This window comes from Rhinoderma darwinii, chromosome 3 (assembly GCF_050947455.1).
Source record: "Rhinoderma darwinii isolate aRhiDar2 chromosome 3, aRhiDar2.hap1, whole genome shotgun sequence".
NCBI lineage: Eukaryota > Metazoa > Chordata > Amphibia > Anura > Rhinodermatidae > Rhinoderma > Rhinoderma darwinii.
Window position 1 is genome coordinate 190,274,374 of NC_134689.1, and position 22,427 is coordinate 190,296,800.

Here is a 22,427-nt window from a genome sequence, read left to right on the forward strand (position 1 = left end):
TAACGCCATATAGATATCTACAGAGGGGGCTGTATGGCGTTATCTACAGGGGAGCTGTATAGCGTTCTCTACAGGGGATGTATGGCGCTATCTACAGAGGGGGCTGTATGACGTTATCTACAGGGGGGGCTGTATGGCGTACTCTACAGGGGGGGCTGTATGGCGTCCCCTACAGGGGGGGCTGTATGGCGTTCTCTACAGGGGTGCTGTATGGCGTTCTCTACAGGGGGGGGCTGTATGGCATTCCCTACAGGGGGGGCTGTATGGCGTTCCCTACAGAGGGGGCTGTATGGCACTATCTACAGAGGGGGCTGTATGGCGCTATCTACAGAGGGGGCTGTATGGCGTTATCTACAGGGGGCTGTATGGCGTTATCTACAGGGGGGCTGTATGGCATTATCTACAGGGGGCTGTACGGCATTCCATACAGGGGGGACTTTATGCGTTCTCTACAGAGGGGGCTGTATGCCGTTATCTACAGAGGGGGCTGTATGACGTTCTCTATAGGGGGGCTGTATGGCATTATCTACAGGGGGGCTGTATGGCATTCTCTACAGGGGGGCTGTATGGCGTTATCTACAGGGGGCTGTATGCCATTATCTACAGAGGGGGCTGTATGTTGTTATTTACAGGGGGGCTGTATGGCGTTATCTACAGGGGGCTGTACGGCGTTCCCTACAGGGGGGGCTATATGGCGTTATCTACAGGGGGGCTGTATGGCGTTATCTACAGGTGGTCTGTATGGCATTCTCTACAGGGGGATGTAGGGTGCTATCTACAGAGGGGGCTGTATGGCATTATCTACAGGGGGGGCTGTATGGCGTTCTCTACAGGGGGGCTGTATGACGTTCCCTACAGGGGGGGCTGTATGGCGTTCTCTACAGTGGGGGGGCTGTATGGCGTTCTCTACAGGGGGGGCTGTATGGGGTTGCCTACAGGGGGGTCTGTATGGCGTTCCCTACAGAGGGGGCTGTATGGCGCTATCTACAGAGGGGGCTGTATGGCGCTATCTACAGAGGGGGCTGTATGGCGCTATCTACAGAGGGGGCTGTATGGCGTTATCTACAGAGGGGCTGTATGGCGTTATCTACAGGGGGGCTGTATGGCATAATCTACAGAGGGGGCTGTATGGCGTTATCTACAGAGGGGGCTGTATGGCGTTATCTACAGGGGGGGCTGTATGGCGTTATCTACAGGGGGGCTGCATGGTGTTCTCTACAGGGGGGGGCTGTATGGGGTTATCTACAGGGGGGCTGTATGGCGTTCTGTATGGCGTTCCCTACAGGGGGGGCTGTATGGCATTCTCTACAGGGGGCGGACTGTATGCCGTTCTCTACAGGGGGTGCTGTATGGCGTTCCCTACAGGGGGGGCTGTATGGCGCTATCTACAGAGGGGGCTGTATGGCGCTATCTACAGAGGGGGCTGTATGGCGCTATCTACAGAGGGGGCTGTATGGCGCTATCTACAGAGGGGGCTGTATGGCGTTATCTACAGAGGGGGCTGTATGGCGTTCTCTACAGAGGGGGTTGTATGGCGTTCTCTACAGGGGGGCTGTATGGCGTTCTCTACAGGGGGATGTATGGCGCTATCTACAGAGGGGGCTGTATGGCGTTATCTACAGGGGGGGCTGTAAAAAAGGCACTATCTACAAGGGGGGGTTGTGTGACACCAAGGGGAGGGGGGGCCCCAATCAAAAGTTTGCTATGGGGCCCAGTCTTTCCTAGTTACGCCCCTGAATGACATATAGTTGGATGATGTCATGACTGAAACACACTTCTGGGATTGGTCCAGTATTTTAGTTTTGTGATTTATTGTTATGAATCTGAAGATAATATTCTTTTGCATTGAAAACAGGTGCATAAACTCAAACACACAGCCATACAATCTCCATAGACAAGCATTGATAGTAGGATTGGGTCATACTGAAGAGCTCAGTGACTTTAAATGTGTCACTGTCATAGGATGCCAACTTTGCCACAAGCCAGTTTGTAAAATTTCTGATCACAATGCCAAGCGTCGGATGGAGTGGTGTAAAGAGCAGTGCCACTGGACTCTGGAGCAGTGGAAACGTGTTCTCCAGGTTGATAAATCACGTTTCACTATCTGACAGTCTGATGTATAAATCTGGGTTTGAAAGATGCCAGGAGAATGTTACCTATCAGAATGCATAGTGAATGCATGTTTTTTAGGGTTTGGACTGGGCCCTTTATTTATATTAATATTTGGGGAAGGCTCTTTCCAAATTCGAGTCTTACTTTAACCTCATCGAACACCTGTGGGATGAATTGGAACAGTAATTGGAAGTTAGACCTTAAAGTTCAACATCATTCCCTAACTTCAGAAATGCTCTATTTGCTGAGTCGGCACAAATTCCCGCAGACACTCCAAAATCTTGTAGAAAGCCTTCCCAGAAGAGTGGAGGCTGTTATAGGTGCAAAAGTGGGCCAAACTCCATATTAACACATATGGTTTCGGAATGGGATACCCAACAGTGTGATGGTCAGGTATCTACATTATTTGGGATACCCAATATATGTGTGATGGTCAGGTATCTACATTATTTTGACCATATAGTATATGTCCAATAAACCTAGATTAGATTAATAATTAACCTCTTGTTTAGAAATCCCCCTTTTAAAACATGTACTTAGGATAATGGGCTAGATTTAGGCTGGGTTCACACACCCTATTTACGGACGTAATTTGGGCGTTTTAGCACGGAATTACGTCCGAAAATACGGCTCCAAAGCGGCAGCAAACATCTGCCCATTCATTTCAATGGGTTTTACGATGTACTGTGCCGACGGTCATTTTTTTTACGCGCCGCTGTCAAAAGACGGCGCGTAAAAAAGACGCCCGCGTCAAAGAAGTGCCTGTCACTTCTTGAGACGTAATCGGAGCCGTTTTCTATTGACTCCATGGAAAAACAGCTCCAATTACGTCCATAATGTACGCAGCGAAAAGCGCCTGCACATGCCATTACGTCTGAAATTACAGAGCTGTTTTCTCCTGAAAACAGCTCCGTAATTTCAGCTGTAACGGAGGCTGACGTGTGAACATACCCTTACTAAGAAATATCCAGAATTCACTCACAAATTGTACCCCCAAAAAATTAGTAAATGGAGTGTGTCAAATTTGTAATGTCTTTGAGACCTTTTTACACCCCACATCTCAAAAGTTTTGAAACAAAATGTCTAGAAAAAGGGACATGAAAATTAAAGTAGTAAAACGCACCAACTTTATTAAGTATTTTGTGACATTTATTGGTAAATATGCACACCATCCATGAGGTGATATGGGAAAGAAAAGTGTACCTAGCATGCCTAGCGATTTGTGCCAAATTTGTCATGTCACATACAACATTTTAATGCAGTTGGTGCCATGTGTGTGGATTGTCACCATCTCCAAAATGCAAACATGCTACAACACTATTGATAAATCTCCCCCATTGTATCTAGAATATCTGCAAATGTACTGTGCATTGTCCAACAGCATTATTTGTCATTCCTGTTTTAAAAATAAAATCTTTATGGAATAAAAACGAAACTTTAGCGGAAAAAAAATTGTTAGGTTTCAACTTAAGTATGTAAAGTCTTTTCTTGCATGGACTACAATATTTTAATACCCATAATACAAAAATACAAAACAATATTAAAGTCTCGCCATTTGCAAAACATTCCTTTATTATTTAGAAATATCTTTTGTATAAAAAATGTGCATGCGTAAACCATTGCATTTATTGAACACAACCCAGGGCTTCATGTCAATCAGCCAATCAATACAAAGCACAAACTCATCTCCTATACAGATAGAACAATATAGGACAAGAATGAAAGTTCTCACAAATCACAAAAAGTACTTACAATTATGGTGTAACATATGACAGACTTTTTTTTTTTCATAAAATGCAATTTCATCTGTGAACAATAGAATTAACTCTGTTAGCTCATCTTGTGCACATTAATATTTTCCTTTCATGTGCTTTAGTTTAAAATATTTTGACACTTTGATTTTGAAAAATAAATTCAGGCATTTTTCATAAATTATGTCCTTTTTGTTTACTTCTTCGATTCACATAGTTGACACTGTAGAACATGTGATACATCCACAAATTTGGTGTTGGATACCCCGAGATAATGGTGTTGTAACTCAGGTGGCATGATTGCTGTAGCTGACATATGTTGTCTTTGTAGAAGAAGCTGTAAGAAAACAAAGATACCAAAGTGTTAATATGAAGTCCTTATGTCTCATCAAACATCACATTACAGCTACTGAGCTGACTTCTAATAAGCAGCGGATATTATTGAATGCATTAATGCTATGGGAATTGATCATAGATTCTCCACATTCTGTTTGAGCTTACTTCCTTACATAACCTTATTTTTTTTCAGCAGATAAAATAATTCTACTGTAGTTAAAACTGCAATTACTTTCAATGGATTTCCCCCTCAACCTTACATTGTATTCAATAATTAAAGGATATGTGCACACGTAAACTGCATTTACGTCTGAAATTACGGAGCTGTTTTCAGGACCTAATTGCTCGTCCTCGCATTTTGCGGGGCGTCATTGACGGCCGTAATTTAGAGCTGTTCTTCATTGAATTCAATGAAAAATGGCTCAAATTACATCCAAAGAAGTGTCCTGCACTTCTTTGACGAGGCAGTCATTTTACGCGTCGTCGTTTGACAGCTGTCAAACGACGACACGTAAATTACAGGTCGTTGGCACAGTACGTCGGCAAACCCATTCAAATGAATGGGCAGATGTTTGCCGACGTATACGCCTGAAAATAGGTTGTGTGAACCCAGCCAAATAGTTAAATAGGCTGCAAACAGAGATATTTCCACTTTCTGCTTCTCCAGCTTGTGCTGCACGGTAGATGTGATGTACTTAAACAATAAAAATTTTCTCACTATTTATAAACAGTAACGTGGTCAATTCACCTAAAAAAAAATATTCATTAGGGCTTTTGTAACATTTGCTGTACGAAGAAAAACTATGGTGGTGAGTTTATTTACTATATAAAGATCGTGATCACATCAACTGCTTCTAACAGATAATACTCCAAGATAGCAATATGCGTATTCCCTCCGGGAAAATTCATGCCTCAGTAAGGTGGTAGGGGATAAAGAACAGATAATCCCTCACTCCCCTATGCCAAATACATGAATAACCCAGTGTGTACACCATCTGTATGTTGGCCTTTGTGACATAAGAAATAAAAACAATATTTCAACTATGAACTACCGACTATTCAGCTGACTGTGGCCTCAATGTTCTCTTGCTTCAGGGAAAACTAAGCATCATAGTCTATCCGGCACATAAATGATTTTAACTATTTTAGTATGATTTGACTTTCATGTGGTCCTCCAGTCCTATAGCAAATTAATATAATTTGACTGTGAGAAAAAGTAAGGGCACATGAAAGTATTACAACTCCATACAACCTCCGAGTTGTATAGAGTCGTAATATTGCACCCAGAAAAGTTTTTGAGGCCCCACAGTACCTCTGTGATTGGAGAAAAAAGTACACAGAGGTACACATACATATGCAATCCCACAGAAAACAAATTATGTCTTTATTATGGGGAAAGTACCAGATCAACATTACTAAGGTCTCATGAACACGACTTTGTGTAAAATCCGAGTCCTGTCAGTGATCCGAGGAAAGATAGGACATGTTCTATCTTTCCTCAGATCCGAGACTCGGACCATTTTTCATGGACCCGATTCACCCGCTAAAGTGAATGGGTCCGTGAAGACTATTGGGTGCCACTCGGATGCCGTCAAACGATGTGAAGGATAATTTAAGATTTTTATCAAAGACTATTTTAAATACGTAAAGATGTTATTTGGTGCATGCACAGATCTATGTAACACAAGTAACAATAAAATATATTAATACAAATGCATGAAAACATTCAAAATAATAATGTTATTGCGACAGAATTGATAAATATCCCCTTCTACAGTATGTCCTCTTTTAATTAAAGCCCAATTCCTTTCAGTGAAATATCTATACACGTGTACAGGCAGCTGATTAGTTTTTTCTTTATAGGGTCTTGGTGTTTATTTGCTTGTCACATAGTATCATTCAATGCAATAAAGACTGCTTCATCTGTCACTTCTTTCATCATGCTTGAAAAAACGTAGAAATATTAGTTTGTTTGAACTCCCGACTAAAAGATCAAAACAGATTAAATATTAATAAATTACTGTCCATTTTTTATTATCTTTAGAAAGTTTGCTCTTTCTTTACCCCATTACAAAGCTCATAGAGAAATGATGTATCATATAATAAACAAGTCCGAAAGTAATCAATAAGTTAAATAAGGTTTAATGCTAATTTCCCTTGCTGTTTAATGCATTTGGTTTACTGACAAATCTTTCCTACAGCAAAAGTTAATTGAGGGCTGCTCTCGAAACTAAAATGTAGCGATTTGTAAACCTCTATAGCTGACGGGACTTCAAATTTAGTGTTATAGTATTGATCTGCCAATTGATTATATTTACATTTTTTTAAAGCTGTATTTTGTCTCTCTTTTACTTAATGATTGAAGAAAAAATAATGTTTCTGTAGTATAAGGCTTCGGTACTGCCATGACTACTGATCACTACATTTACAGAGAAGGAATTGAGGTGATTATGTCAGTCAAAATTCATATGATATATGCATCTGAATTAGGAAGAAAAGGTAAAAGGTCTTGACTCCCATGTTCACAGCTCTAGCTAATCCTCGCTTAGAGTATTATGATCAGTTCTGGAGACTCCATTCAATTAAAAATGTTCAGATATTAAAAGGAAATCTTAAGAAAGCCAGCAAAAATGGGCAGTCTATAGAAAAACATTTTTATAATTAAAGATCCAATGAAGGATTATTTGTAAAGAATAGTAGGATGAAGCTTGAAATTTCATTTCATTAAACTCACTAACAGATCAGTTAAAATGGGTTTATTCCTGACCACATCTCTGCCTCAGGCTGCAACCTGTTGCTGCTTACTTGTGTACCGAACTTGGACTTTTTTCTGACGACATCTCTGCCTTACGCTACAACCTGTTTCTGCTTATCTCTGTACTAAACTTGGGGTGTTTCCTGACCATGTCTCTGCCTCACGCTGCAACCTCTTGCCGCTAATCTGTTTAACCAACCTATACTGTAACATGTCTACTCTTACTATTAGCACCCTGCTGTCTTATAGTTTAAGCCTCTGGAACCCGAATCTGCTACAGACCTTGACAGTTTAACCTGTTCCAATATGGATCTGGAACGGTCCATTGACAACTATGAGGCAACAGACTACCGAACTACAAGAATTTGGCACCACTTATAAATAAAAAAATTCTCAGCTGCAAAATCTATCGCTAGATCAACAAAGAGAGATTATTGAATTACAAAACAACTTATGTGGTGGTCATTGCCATCACCGAGGTTTCCTTAAGGTTCCCTTAAGTTGTTGGTACCAAAGACTGACACATGGAATACCATAATGGCACACATGGGAAAGTTTTGTTTAAGCCAGAATGTCCCTTCAAGGTAATCTGTCAGCAGTTTTGAGGCCTTAAAACTGTTGACAGAGCGATATAAAGGAGGGGAAGGGCATTGTAAACAAACCTTTTGTCTCGGTCATGCGAGTTTGAAAAACCGATGTTTGATTCCCCCAGCGTGGCGATCTCAAGTGCCACTCTCTGCTCTCGAGTGGCCAATCAGGGCACTGCTCAAGCTGCCACCTAGAGTGGAGGGCAGGGCTGGTAGCGCGTACTGAGGAGAAGCCAGGAGCACTTCCACATCAAGTGGAAGAGACGAGGGTCTCTGGAAGTCTTGCATTCCCACTCCATCTTTTGCCTGTACTGCAGAAATGTACAACAGCCAGTGCTTTTTATCGGCTGTTGTAACTTGATCCAGACAGCAAATCTGCCAGGACAGACAGCAGAGGGAGGTGGGGGGAGTGCAGCGAGAAGCTCAGACAGGAAGCAGCTCAACCCTCACCATGGATCCACTACTTGGATGTGACAGCGATCTACAGGAGAGGTAAGTATGTGTACTATTTGTGTGTGTAATGTTTGTAACTATATGTGTAGGGTATGCAAGTACTATATATGTGTGTGGTATAGCAGCACAATGTATGTGTACAGTATAGTGGAAATATGTATGTATGCAGTATAGTAGCACTATTTGTTTGTATTATTATAGCTGTATCCAAATTGTAGCTGTAGTCCTGCCTCTGTAAATGGGAATGCATTTTAAGGCTCTATTCACATGACAGGGTCAGAGTGTTGGCCGATAAAAACCGCAGTTTTGGGCCGTTTTTCTGGCCGTTTTGCATCCGTTCCGTTTCTGTTCCGGGCCGTGTTTCCATTTTTAACAGCCGATTTTGCCCCACTTTGCATCCGTTTATTTCCCTGTCTGTTTTAAAATCGGATGAATTTCATTTACAATTTTTTTGCCACACACTTCCCTCTGTAGATAATGCCACACACTGCCCTCTGTAGATACTGCCACAGCCCCCTGTAGGTAGTGCTACACAGTCCCCCTTGTAGTTAACGCCATACAGACCGCTGTAGGTAATGCCACACTGCCCCCTGTAGGTAATGCCACACAGCCCTGTGGAGATAATGCCACACATTACCGTCTATAGATACTGCCACAGCCCCCCTGTAGGTAATGCCACACAGCCCCCCTTGTAGGTAGTGCCACACAGATCCCCTTGTAGGTAGTGCCACACAGACCCCTCTAGGTAGTGGCACACAGCCCCCCTGTAGGTAATGCCACTGTAACGTCTGTGGTCGCGGACCACAAACTCCTTCCATCTGGTTGAAACCCTTCTCTCCAGATGTGGCCATTCTGTTCCACAGTGACCACCAGGATGCACTCAGGTGTGAGATTGATCTCATTGCTCCCAGAGCACCCTGGACTATAAGAAGGGCTCTGCCCCTTCCTGGCTTGCCTGAGCCTTGTTGTCGTTATCCTAGTAGGTCTATGCAAATGGTCTCCTAAGTGTTTTCCAGTTCCTAGTGTTCCGCGTTCCTGCTACCTGTATCCCGTGCTATCCTGGTCAAGTGCTGTGTTGAGCTGAAGTTGTGCTGTGCTGGTTTCAATGCCTGTCCTGCTACACCACACCTGGCGCCTGCCTGCTGTCTAGTCCCAGCCGAGCCTGTCTTGCTACTGTCTGAGCTACCACAGGTACACTATACGAACTATAGACTGTGACCTGTGTCCTGTTGGCCAGCTGCCATACTGTCAAGGCGGTTCGGCCCAGTGGGTCCACATACCCAATGTGACAGCCACACAGCCCCCCCTGTAGGTAATGCCACACAACCCCCCTGTAGGTAAGGCCACACTGCCCCCCTGTAGGTAGTGCTACACAGCCCCCTTGTACATAGTCACCCCCCATAGATGGTACCCCGCTACCTTCCTGTAGGGGACGACTCCAGGAGAAGTCCCTCACTTCACTGTCCATATATGAACAGTGAAGTGAGGGACCTCTCCTGGATTAGAATCCCCGGCCACAGCGGTGGGGATTCCGCTTAAGAAGTCCCTGATGTCACTGTGTCCATATATGGACAGTGAAGGCAGGGACTTCTCCTGGAGCGGAATCCCCAATCCCCGGCCACAGCGTTGCCAAAGCTGTGGCTGGGGATTAGGGATTCCGCTCCTAGAGGGAGCAAAAAAATACCCTCCTCCTCCTCACATGCACTTCACACTGTGAGGAGGAGTAGGAGAGAGAAAGTGAGCGCCGGAATACACAGCCGTCACTTGAAGCACATTCAAGTGATGACCGTGTATTACCCGGCCCCATAGACTTCTATGGGATCCGGGCGGCCGGGAGAACGGCCGAAAATAGGGCATGTCCAATTTTTTGACAGCCCGGGCTATCAAAAAATCGGTTATGTGAATAGTCCCATTCGGGGTCTATTGTTCCTACTGCGGCCGTGTGACGGACGATTTCTGAACGGCCGTCACACGGCTGGGAAACCCTGTCGTATGAACAGGGCCTAACACTTTTTTGTGTAGCTGTGCATTACTAATTTGGTCCAACAGCCAGACTAAGTATACTGCAGCATGAAAAATGCAAACATCACAGCAGGCTACTCTGTATTCTAGCCTAAATTTATCTTCAGAAGATAAAGGAGAAAAGTGTCACCATTTTTTTTGTATTTCATTATCTATTGTACCTCACTCATATTTGTTTAAACAGAAGTTACTGTAATACAATGTGTTATACCTGTTTATCTAGATATTGGGAATAAAACTAAATTATTTGAATATACTCCCATTTGGGGCAATAAGGGAAGGAATTTAAAACACTAGAGAATCCAAGATTTTGGTGGAAACTTATAATAAAATTTTTGAACTTTTTTGGGTAGATAGATTTAAATACTTTAATGAAAGTAGGAGTTTTACATAGATAAAAGACAATTTTTTTTTTTTATTATACTCAGTTGAGACATGCGGTGTTAAAACCGGTGAAGTCGGCAGAGTTTGAAAGGAAAGATTCCCCCCTTTGCAAGCGGCTCACTGTAACACAGGCAAGGAGAGGTCTTATTTCTAAAATGTATGAACTAATGGTGGAGTATGATGTATATGTGATTAAATTTGGATATAATAAAAACTAATTAACAAAAAAAAGAATAAAAAAAAATAAAAAATGGTAAACTACCATGATAATCGTCTCCTATACGTCCAGCAAGATTATAATTTTTTTTTCCTTGACTTCCTTTATTTTAAATATGATTTACATGAATCTACTATTTAAGGAAGAAAAAATACAAGACAGAAATAAACTGCATTATATTATTACTTCTCAATGAATTTCTCATAGGCTGCCATTAAGCTAATAACAACACATATATCATTAATACTTTACTTACAATATATACTACATTACCTTTTCTTTTAAACCTACTAATGGGGTCTAGCATCAGTTTCTATGATTACTTTTAACTATGTACTGTAGTTAGAGCTTTTCAATTTATTTAAATTCCATCCCCTAGTTCCCCTGCCCTGTACTTATCCAGGCCCCTATATAAATTATTCTCTGCGACAGTGGTTAGGTTTGTCATGATACTATATGGTCACTGAAACAGGTAGTGATGTAATTTGCTTGACAGATGCGGACAGGAGTGTAACAAAGTCGGTAGGCCACAAGACGGCAGAACTAGGCTTTATCTATAGCAATACCCAGGACTTACAGTACGGCTGAATTGTGTACTAACCTGACAGTCGAAGGGAAGAGAATTATGGAGCACATATCACAATACTGATAGGCAAAAGGTATATAAGAAAGAGGAACTCACCGATTGAAGGCAAAGATGGTAACAAGATGATGATGTCAGATGGATAATGGGAAGAAACAGATGATGAGTGATGATAACAGTTGGATGATGGAAACCAAAGTATAATGGGTAATGATAACAAGCTAACCCTAACTAACTCTCCCGATATCTATCCCTGAATCTGTCCCTAAGCACTGACCCTAACACCACACCACTAACCCCCACTGTTCCAACCACTGTCCCAAATTCAGTCCCTAATCTGCAGACTCTGTTTCTAACACAGCACCAGGAGAACACTGTGAACCAGAGGCATTAAAAATAAAACTAAAAGGTCAAAAACTCAGCGAAATAAGGCAAGCACGACAGGAAACAATTGAGTCAGAATAAAACTGAACAACTAAACAAGATCAAACACTGACGCAAAGAAGGACTGAGGAAATACAAGACAGATAGAAAAACACAAATCTAGGCTGGTAACACACGATTGGAGTAGTACAAGCAAACACACCTAGCAAACTCTATAATCGACACCTGATTGATGGATCCAGGGATTCTTAAGGAAAGTCAGACCAATCAGGTCACTCTCTCTAATCAAACCTAACATCAGTGCAGTCATCTGACCTGCACCTATAAATCAGCTGTGCAGCAATTGCTTTATCCCCAGTTGCTGCTTTATAGCTAGGAAATGACGAGATGCATGAACAGATAAGCTGCTCATAACAAGGAGGACATCAATTGGAGCAAAATGATGGTAATACTATCTATGCAAGAACAACGCATAGTATATAAGGATAAGATAATACCTACAATTGGGAATAAAAGCAATCTCGATTTATATTTGTGTTTTGTATTATATTAAATCAGTCATCCTCAGGCAATTGATAATTTGTGTTACTATAGGCTGTAAAAATAGCAAGAATTATAACAGGGTGAACATTTTAATGACATGTGTTGTAAATCTAAAAGATGCCGCTATAAAAACATACCCTTGATGAGCTTTATTCTTCCTAGAATGTCACACTGCGATCACAAGCTTAAGAAAGTTTTTTTTGTGTGGAGAACATCTGTTTCATAAATTATACATTATTATAGCTTAAAGAACACGTGACACTATTCACTTCTTAGATAAGAGAATCAAGCCTAATATACAGTTAACCGGCACAACTATATATATACATATATATGTGTATATATATATACATTTATATATATGTGTGTATATATATATATATATATATATATATATATATATTTATATATATATATATATATATTGTATGTGAACATTGCAGTACGTAAAATAATGAATTTCATGGCTCTATACAAATATCCAATCTGTAGTGCTGACTTGGAGACAAGCGAATAATGTAAACATTTGGGGAAAATTGCCAGAAGCCAACTTTTATATCAGAGAATAGAAAAATCTAAATCTCATTAGTGGTCAGCAGGTGTGCTCTATAAGTGGTAAAACATGGCACACATTTCCCCAAGAATCATCATTGACTTCATGCTGCCCTCTCTCATTTCAGTGGCCTGTCACTCATGTCTGATAGTTTAGTAATTTAAGAAAACTTACATTCTGAATGTTGCAAGGCGATGTGGGGGCTGGGAGGAAGACGTCCGGCATATTTATGACCTGCCACTCCCCTCGCCCAGCTGCCGATGAGTGAAAGCTTTCTCCTTATTACTGCATATACAAGAAATCTGTCAATCAACGGCTGCTGGGCGGAGGGAGCATCGTGCTTCAATATTCAAAGTTTAAGTTATCTTAATTCACTAAACTATCAGACATAAGTGACAGACAGCTAACATAAGAGAGGGCAGAATAAAGTCAGTGACAGGTTCCCTTTAAACCACCATTTGAAACACATTAACTTTTTTTAACATAACATTTTTTGGGGACCCCTGTTACAGGAGTGGGGATTTAGTTATTTACTAACTACCATATTCACATAGTAGTATATATGGACAAGGAGCATACATTGTTCTTAAAGGCTGTATACACCTTTGACATCATTTTTAAAAATAAATTAAATTGTGCATCAGTCTGATTGGTGCAACTTCCTAAATACATTTTATTAAAAATTATTTTGCCTTTTTGAGATACAGCTGTTTGGTATCCTGTATATTGAGCAACTGTATCATTCGCTAAGACCTGAATTCGTCAGGTCCACGGGACTGATGGGTTCAGTGACAGAGGGTCCTGCGTGTCTCTGACACGCAGTATCCACCTGTAAGCCCTTATTCACACGACAGTGAAAAACGGCCGTGTGATGGCCGTCCTTTTAACGGCCTTCACATGGCCGTTTTCAGAGCAATGATATTCTATGGGTGCATTCACACGGCCGTTTTTTTAACGGCCCGTGAATAATGGCCGTCAAAAAATAGGACATGTCCTATTTTTGGGTCGTTTTAACGGCCTGGCGGCCCCCATAGAGGTCAATGGATCCGTTTTTAACGGCTGTCAATAGATGTAACAACTGTTAAAAACGGATCTGTTACATGGGGATTGGCAAGGGAACTACTAGTTCCCTTGCTGGCTATCTTTGGCAAACTCACTGTTGCAGTGCTACTTCAGGTGTGGTCACTCGTCTTCACGGGTTTGAAGGCACCTCGATGACGTCATCGCCCCGTCACGCTGCCTTGCCAGATCCCGTGCAGACGAGTGACCACTGGTGAAGAAGACAAGAGACGGCACTGCACCCGTGAGTATGTGGCATCATGTACAGGGAGGCTGGTGTGGCATCATGTACAGGGAGGCTGGTGTGGCATCTACAGGTAGGCTGGTGTGGCAACATCTACAGGGAAGCAGGTGTGGCATGATATGCAGGGAGGCTGGTGTGGCATCATCTACAGGGAGGCTGGTGTGGCATCATCTACAGGGAGGCTGGTGTGGCATCATCTACAGGGAGGTGTGTGGCATCATATACAGGGAGGCGTGTGGCATCATATACAGGAAGGTGTGTGTCATCATATACAGGATGTGTGGCATCATATACAGGGAGGCTGGTGTGGCATCATCTACAGGGAGGCTGGTGTGGCATCATATACAGGGAGGCTGTAAATAGTGTCTAGGTGAACATGTGCCCTTCCTTTGGGTGTTTTCAGGGGGCTGGGACAAAAAAAGTCTGACCAATGAAATTCATCAGTTTTTTTAACGCCCATGAAAAACTGATGCAAAGTGGTTGTCAAACGGCCATTAAAAACGGACACATGGACTGGAAATGGTTGAAAATTTAGAGACACACTGATGCAAAATGGCCATGAAAAACTGACAGTTGATCAGTTTTTAATGGACATTTTTTTTCACTGTCGTGTGAATAGGGCCTAATCGATCACTTCTAAGTTATGTGTATTGGATTTCACATTATGATGCCAGTTCTTCCTTCTGTATACTATTAACCAGGGCTGGCCTTAGGGGTGTGCGCCCTGTGCGGCAGCACAGGGCGCATCACTCCTCCTAAGTAAAGGGGGCACCGTCACTGACAATAAACATCCTGCCTGATGCTTCCATAGATTACTCCCTCTGCAGCCCCTATTCCCTCCTACAACATAATCTTCTCTATTGTGGCACCATATCCCGACTCCTCAGCCTGCCTGTGGACTGCTGTGAATACAAACTATGTCCTATCTTTCTCTCGTCTGAAGCAGTCGGGACAGAGATTAAGGGGGTGGGGAGTGTTCACAGCCTGAGCGTTTGCAGAGAGGAAGCTCAGTTTCTATTCCTCTCCTGTGTCCCTCTTCTGTGTCTCCTGTATCCCCCTCCTCTCCTGTGTGGCCTTGCTTCCCTCTCTTGTTTCCCCCTCCTTTCCTGTGCTGGGTCCCCCTATTCCTCTTGCAGACCAATAGACCAGCTACTTCTGCAGCTGGTTATAGAGTGCTGCCTCAATTCTTTTTACCTACTATCTATATGAGGGCTCGTAGCCTGAGCCTAGGAGGAGTTGCACCCACTAGTGGAGCTGTGCTGCTTTCTTTCTTTTTATTTTTATATGTGTATATATATATATATATATATATATATATATACATATATATATATATATATATATATATATATATATATATATATATATATATATATATATATATATATCTTATATATATATCTCTATCTGTGTGCATGTGGATATATATGATTCTCATGTATATATGATACTGTAAGGGCATATTCACACATTGTAGTTTTCATTTAGTAGCAATGATTTAAAAACAGTTTTTGTTGTGCTTTTGTGTAAATAGTGGCGAAACTGTGATGTGTAGAGTATATAGTGTGAATATAGTGGTATTATGTGTGTGTAGACTGTATAGCCGTATTTTGTGTGTAGTGTATGTTGCAATGTTATAGGTGTATGCAGTATATAGCGTTAATATATGTAAGTATAGTATATAGCAGTATAACCGGTGTGTAGTGAATATAATGGTATTATATGTGTACGGTATATAGCAGTATTTTTATACAAACAATATGTAGTGGCATTATGGGTGTACAATATATAGCAGTGTTATATGTGTGTAGAATATAAAGTAATTATACTAAGTATATTTACAGCATATGTTGGATTTTATATGTATAATATATGGCAGCATTATGTATGTATATATATATATATATATATACATATATATATATATATATACACACACACATACACACACACAGTACATGGGGGTATTATTTATATGTACAGTATGTGTACAGTAATGTGTACTGTGTACGGCAGTATTATATATGTATACATTTTACAGATGTATTATTTATGTATAAAGTAAGTGGTAGCATTATTTATACATACAGGATATACCTGTGTTATTTATGTGAACAGTATATGGTGCCATTATTTGTGTGGAAGGTATGTAATATGGGAGGGGACGCTAAAGCAATTCTGATGCACAGGGCGCCCTCTAGCCTAAGGCCGGCCCTGCTATTAATGTACATTTTCGGGCAGAGTGAACAAAGCATTGTAAGTTACTCAATAGCTCAGTTAGGCATATAATAAAAATGTTACTTGATTTACCTTTCAGTATTTTTTCAGGGTCTTTTTAGAGTCCTGTTTTTACGGAAAGATACAGCTGCTTTTCTTCGCCTCTGGGAGGCTGAGCTTCCTTTTCTGCCTATGTAAATCTCTAGAGAATGCTGTCACAGCTGTAATATAGCCCCTTCACAACTTCCGACGTATATATTCCCCCCGAGGAGTATGGAGCCGGCTCACGGGCTGAGCCCGCTCCATAGAACAGCCGACACTTCAGTGTAATGAGCGGGATCCTACTCAAGCATGATCCTGCTCGTTTAACCCCTTCGATGCCGCGGTCAATAGCGACCGCAGCATCTTAGTGGTTAGAAACAGGGGGACGGCTCCCTGTAACTTTGCAACGCCACCACCCCAACGATGCGATCGCAGGGTGCCATAGGTTGGCGTGGCAGCCTGGGGGCCTGATGAAGGCCCCCAGGTCTGCCATCTTTGTATGCCTATGAAGTCCTGCTTCCGGCAAGGCTTTATAGTAGAGTTTCAGTATAACGATATACTGCAATACATTAGTATTGGTGTATATCATGAAGGCAATCCAATGATCGCTGGTTCAAGTCCCCTATTTTTAACAATCAGTTTTTTCCTTGTAAAAGTAGTAAAACATAAAAAAAATTATAAAAATTTGGTATTGCCGTAATTGTATTGACCCACAGTATAAAGTTAACATGCCAGTTTTACCAATTAAACCCCTCCCAAAAGATTGAGGAATTGTTGTTTTTTCCTGTTTCACACCACAAATATTATTTTTCCAGTTTCCCGCTACATTATATGGAACAATCAATGGTGGCATGAATATATACAACTCCATCTGTAAAAAACAAGCCCTCATACGGCTATATCGATGGAAAAAGAAAAAAGATGTGGCTTTTGGAAGGCGGGGAGGGAAAAAACGAATGTGAATATACGAAAAATGGCTGCAGAGGGAAGGGGATAATGTCAACAGCTACTCTTCACTTCCAGCCAATAAATTTTGAGAAGGAACAAGATTTACTATCTTTCTCATGGATGAATTGAGCTCTGCCTGGGAAAATCAGGATACCAGACTTGCAAGTCCTGTATCAGGCACTTTACCTTATTTTAAGTTCCATATACTTATGAGATGCAATTGGCTTACATAGCAATTTTATATGATGATGATTCATCCAATGATATAAAATACATTCCCAACCATGATTCTAAAAAGACACTATCCTGATCTGGATTATTATTGATCAACCATATAAAGTGTAAACAAAAATAAGCCTAAAAAATATTGACTACAGTTTACAATATTGTGCCGCTTCCTTCTACCTTGTCTTAATCTGGACTCACTGGTCAATTTCCAGGGATTATTTCCTAGTACGCGAGAATAAGAATGCATGTAGATGAGCAGGTCCACACATATTTTGCCATCAAAAAATGTTCTGTTTATTGTGCTTCAAAATGATTACTCATATTTACACAGTTGTCGAAACATTGACAGACAAGAGTCAAGACCATAAGACGAAAGCACTATTTTATCTGTATAACTCCATTTTAAAACATTATAGGATTGTCTAACCTCAGTAATGTTAAGCTTGAAGAGTTTAAAATTCAAATAGTCAGTTTTTCCACCATCTGCCAAGTTTAAATTATATGAGATCAAAGAGGGTGAGCATTTTACAATTTATTAACTGCATAATCACTTTAGATCAGTACAGAAGGCTTGTGAGGTGAGCCAACTGTCAATAGATTTTCTCAGAGACACATTCAATTGGTGAGTGCAGCCTTAGGAAAATCTAAACCATATTCAATGTTTGGGCAAAAGGCAAGTGGATATTCTTTATCCAGTCATTTAATGGACATATATGGATAGTGATATACAGATTAAAAAAAATATATTTTAAATATATTTCATAATTATCTTTCTTAGCATTCTTGAAAAGAATCTGTCACCTACCGTTTTGTATTTTTATCTGAATTCCTTACTCATATTTGCCTAATATTCATAATAATATGTTTTTATTGTTATTGGCATTGTTTCTGGACATAACAGGGGCTATGCGTAAATTGTCCTGTCTTTTGGTATTCAAATGTTGGTAGGTACGATAATATCCACAGCAGCATATTGAGTTCTGTCATAAATATGCAATGAGTTCGGCCATTCTAAAAATATTAAAACTGGAGAGGCTCCCCAGGAACACTACCAGGGAGTAAAAACATGAAATAGCAAGTCTTGTTTTAACCGCTTAACGACCAATGATGGATATATCCGTCATCAACGGGTGCTAGTTCCCACATCATATGTCAATCTTTATTTATAGAAAGAAATTTTGCAATACAGTAAAACAAAAATATGAAACAAACTCTGCAAGTCAATTTCAGCGAAAAGAAAAGTACATACACAAAATGTACATGCAATATCAAATACAGCAATATGATTTGCAAAGTGTACACAACAGAGATACAAGAACTATGTACACATAAGAATACAGATATTGTGCTCATTTGGTATGGAGAAACATATGTTATAAAATAGAATAGGTAAGGGAGAAGTAGAATGAGTGGTCAAGGAGATGGTCAAGTTGAGTGGGTATGAGGGGAGTTAAACAGGCACAGTAGACCCCACAGACCTAAGAGAAAAGATAGTTCAAACCAAGGCAATGGTGTCTCTAGAAGTCCTCCAAGGACCCCAAATCTCTTCAAACATGGCGTGTTTCCTGTCTTCCCAACTAGCGAACTCCATCCTACATAGATGGTCAACTTTATCAACCCACATTCTGATAGAAGGTGGGTCAACAGACCTCCACTTTAAAGGAATAAGTATTTTGCTGCAGTAATCATGAAGGTAGCTAAATCATTCCTTGCAGGCTGAAGGTTTAAATCATTCCATTAGCAAACAAAGTCGGCTGAGAGGGTCACAGGTTTGTTGCAAATAGCTGAAATAGAGGAGGAGATCGCCAGCCAGAAAGGAACTAGTTCCCACATCATAACGGATATATCCATGCCTGGGATCTCGTCGGTCCTGCCACTTATACTGAGCCAAGTTCCTGCTGCAGGATCAGAGATAACTCTGATCCCGAAAGTTTCACCCCTAAGATTCCATGGTCAATAGCGACCACAGCATCTGAAGAGTTTGACAGAGGGAAGGGACTCCCTCTATCAGTCCATTGGTGCCCCACATCGCAATCGGGGGAAGATCTCTCTGGTGGTAGATCTGAGTGGTTCCTTTCCATTTCGTTAGTCAAGAGATTCTATTAAATATTTGGGAAACTTCCTGTCACCCGTTTATAGGACCTTAATTACACACCACTCTTAGATAAGATCAAGACAGATCTCTTTGTTTGGACTAAGAATACCTACACGTGGTTTGGGTGTTGTGCTATTTTTAAGATAAACATCCTTCCCAGCATTTTATATCTGTTTCAGGAATTGCCTATTCCCTTGCCATGCCTGTTTTTTTCTTCTTTATCTTCTTTACTGAACATATTTCTTTGGGCGGCTGAACAGGCAAGAATTGCAAAGACCATTGTGGGTGCCACATGGTGGTATTGGACTTCCGGACTTTTAAGCACACTCTCATGCCGCACATTTGCTAAGGATTGTTCATTTGTGCAGAAATAGATCTTCCAAACAATGAGTTCTGGTGGAACAGCTTTTTAGGCCACCCCTTTGCCAGCTTTGCCCTGGGTGCTTTGAGGTCTCTCTTGGCACATTCTGCTATTTCTTCCACTGTCAAGGTAGCAGCCTGCTTGTTTCCTAATAGTGACGTTTCCCCGCACTCATCCGCATTGTTTACCAAGGAGCCTCTGATTTCCTTACAGGTCAGGCATGGAAGCTGGCAACTAATTTACTAGAATGTGTAGAACTTTGCTCCCTCTTCCTGGAAAGTAATACAGCTTAGGATGTTATTGGACTCTCTCCAGTCCCCGGGGAATTTTGCATTGACAAAAATTGCATTTCAATCCTTATGTACAGTGTCTGGGGTCACTTGACATTCTATGTCCTATATTTACAGACTCTTAATCTCCCCATCTAATGCCCTTCTCCTCCGTATATCTTGCTTTGGGAGAGAGACCTAGAGATGACCTTTACATCAGAACAGCGACATAGACTATTTCAATTTGCACATGGGTCATCTACTGTATCACAAATAGAGAACAAGAGGCTGGTTTTAAAGTGATATCGCAGTGGTACAGGGTTCCCTCCAAACTTCATGCCATGATGCTTCAGTTTCACCATTCTGTTATAGATCTATACTACATTTATTTTAGGACTGTCCCTTGTTGTCCACTTTCTGGTATACTGTGTGGAAAATCACCTTTAAATTTACGGGCTATACTATTATGCATGTGCCTGCTCTATTTCTGTTCCATCTCAGCAATATTTCCATTTACACTTACAAAAAATCTGAGATTCAACATCTGATTAATGCAGCCTGTGCCTGTACGCCAGCATTTTTGCACCAGACAAATGCCCCTATCATTGGGCAATGGGTTGCAAAAATTCAGGAGGTGATGAGGACGCAAGACTATGCTACAGTGCATAACTCTAAAGATAAATTTAATAAAACATGGTTTCATTGGATACGTTTTCAGGAGTCTTCAAACTACTCAACGGCGTTGACCTAAAGTCATCCTGAGGCACCTTCTCTCATTCCCCCCTTCCTCTTTGCCTTTTTTTCTCTTAGTCTTTAATGCTATATAGTGTATGTATATTCTTGTAACTGAATATTGTTTTAGGATTATTGAAGTTCTCATCAATGTGATTTACTGTATAATGAGAGGTTTATTGACTCGTACCACTACTTGGCCCATTGGCCAGATTGCAATGATTCGTTCTGGGAGCTATTTGTGAAAATTTCATTAATAAAGCATTTAAATTAGAAATATTAAAATATAATATGACATACCCATAGAAATCTAGGCCTAATGTATGTCAAAATCGGGACTTTTTGGCATATGTTTGAAATGTTAACATTTGGACAGATGAATAGAGATTGCTTCACTATTGAATAGAGAAAAAAGCATACATCCTTCACTACATGTTTTTTATCCTTGAAAGTTCAGGTAGACAAATGTAACTAAATTCCATACAGTTGCGTATGTTTTTTTCTTGGAAAAAAATCCTATACCTTAAATCTATGCTCAAAACTTTGTATGAAAAAGGCCTTGCTTGCACTTCATTGCAATCAACAGTTTTTTTGTATGCTAAAAAGGCTTGTTATAGTTAACTCCCACTTAGGCCCCATGCACACGAACGTGCTTTTCCCGAAAATCCACGGGAGAATTGCGGCCCCATTCATTCCTATGGGGCCATGCACAGGACTGTGGTTTTCATGGTCCGTGCATGGCCCCGGAGCCCTCAACGCAGAAAGAACGGGCAAGCCTTATTACGGCCGTGTTCTGCGCTCCAGGCTCATTGAAAATAATGGCCGCGGCTGTCACTCCGTGGCCGGCCGACCCGGAAATCACAGCCCTACACATGGCTACGGTCGTGTGCATGAGGCCTTAGGCAACAGAAAGCATGAGAAGAATACGCAAGAAATCATGCAGCATTAGGGTGCTCACACACCTGGCGTACTTCCATTGTTTTTGTGCAGTGCATGAATGTGCTGCAGAAAACTTCAATATATGGGAAAACTATTCTGCAATGCAGGCAGATTTCTCAAGCACATGCGTTGCAGAATATTTTACCCATTGGCATTCATTGTAGTTTCCTTCAGCGTACATATGTAAATACGCCACGTGTGAGCGCACCGTTAGGACGAAGAACAAGTAAGTTTAAGGGTATTATAAGTACAATGTACAGGAATAAAAAATATGGTAGGTTAAGTCTAATCTCTCCTAAACTCTTCAGGCTTTAGAGACTGTGTAGCAAATTAAAATCAAACATTGAACAGATGCACTTTAAATTTGAACATCGTCAAGGGGCCTTGTTCATACAGTGCATTTTGGTAAATTTCTTTATACATATATTAGCAAAATCATGGAGTGGGACTATAACAGAAGAAAAATATAAAGCAATAACTTATGCTATTAACTTGGACTTATTTGCAAAAAAAAAAAAAAATGCACCGAAAGCTTTAGAAACTACACAGCGGGAACAAGCTCTTAAAGATGTGAGCATTTGCTCTATAAATGGTAATTAGAGAAGAACATTCA

At 41.0% G+C, this 22,427-nt stretch overlaps 1 protein-coding gene across 2 annotated transcripts in view; it reads right to left on the bottom strand.

The window, feature by feature from the left end:
- Positions 1-3,664: 3,664 nt before the first annotated feature.
- GRM8 (glutamate metabotropic receptor 8) overlaps positions 3,665-22,427 on the bottom strand; it is a 1,038,560-nt gene continuing 1,019,797 nt past the window's right edge. For both annotated transcript variants that reach the window (XM_075857175.1, XM_075857176.1), the window contains exon 11: positions 3,665-4,200. In XM_075857175.1, the coding sequence (XP_075713290.1) occupies positions 4,151-4,200 (50 nt within the window). In that variant the 3' untranslated portion in view covers positions 3,665-4,150. The remainder of the gene's footprint in view (positions 4,201-22,427) is intronic.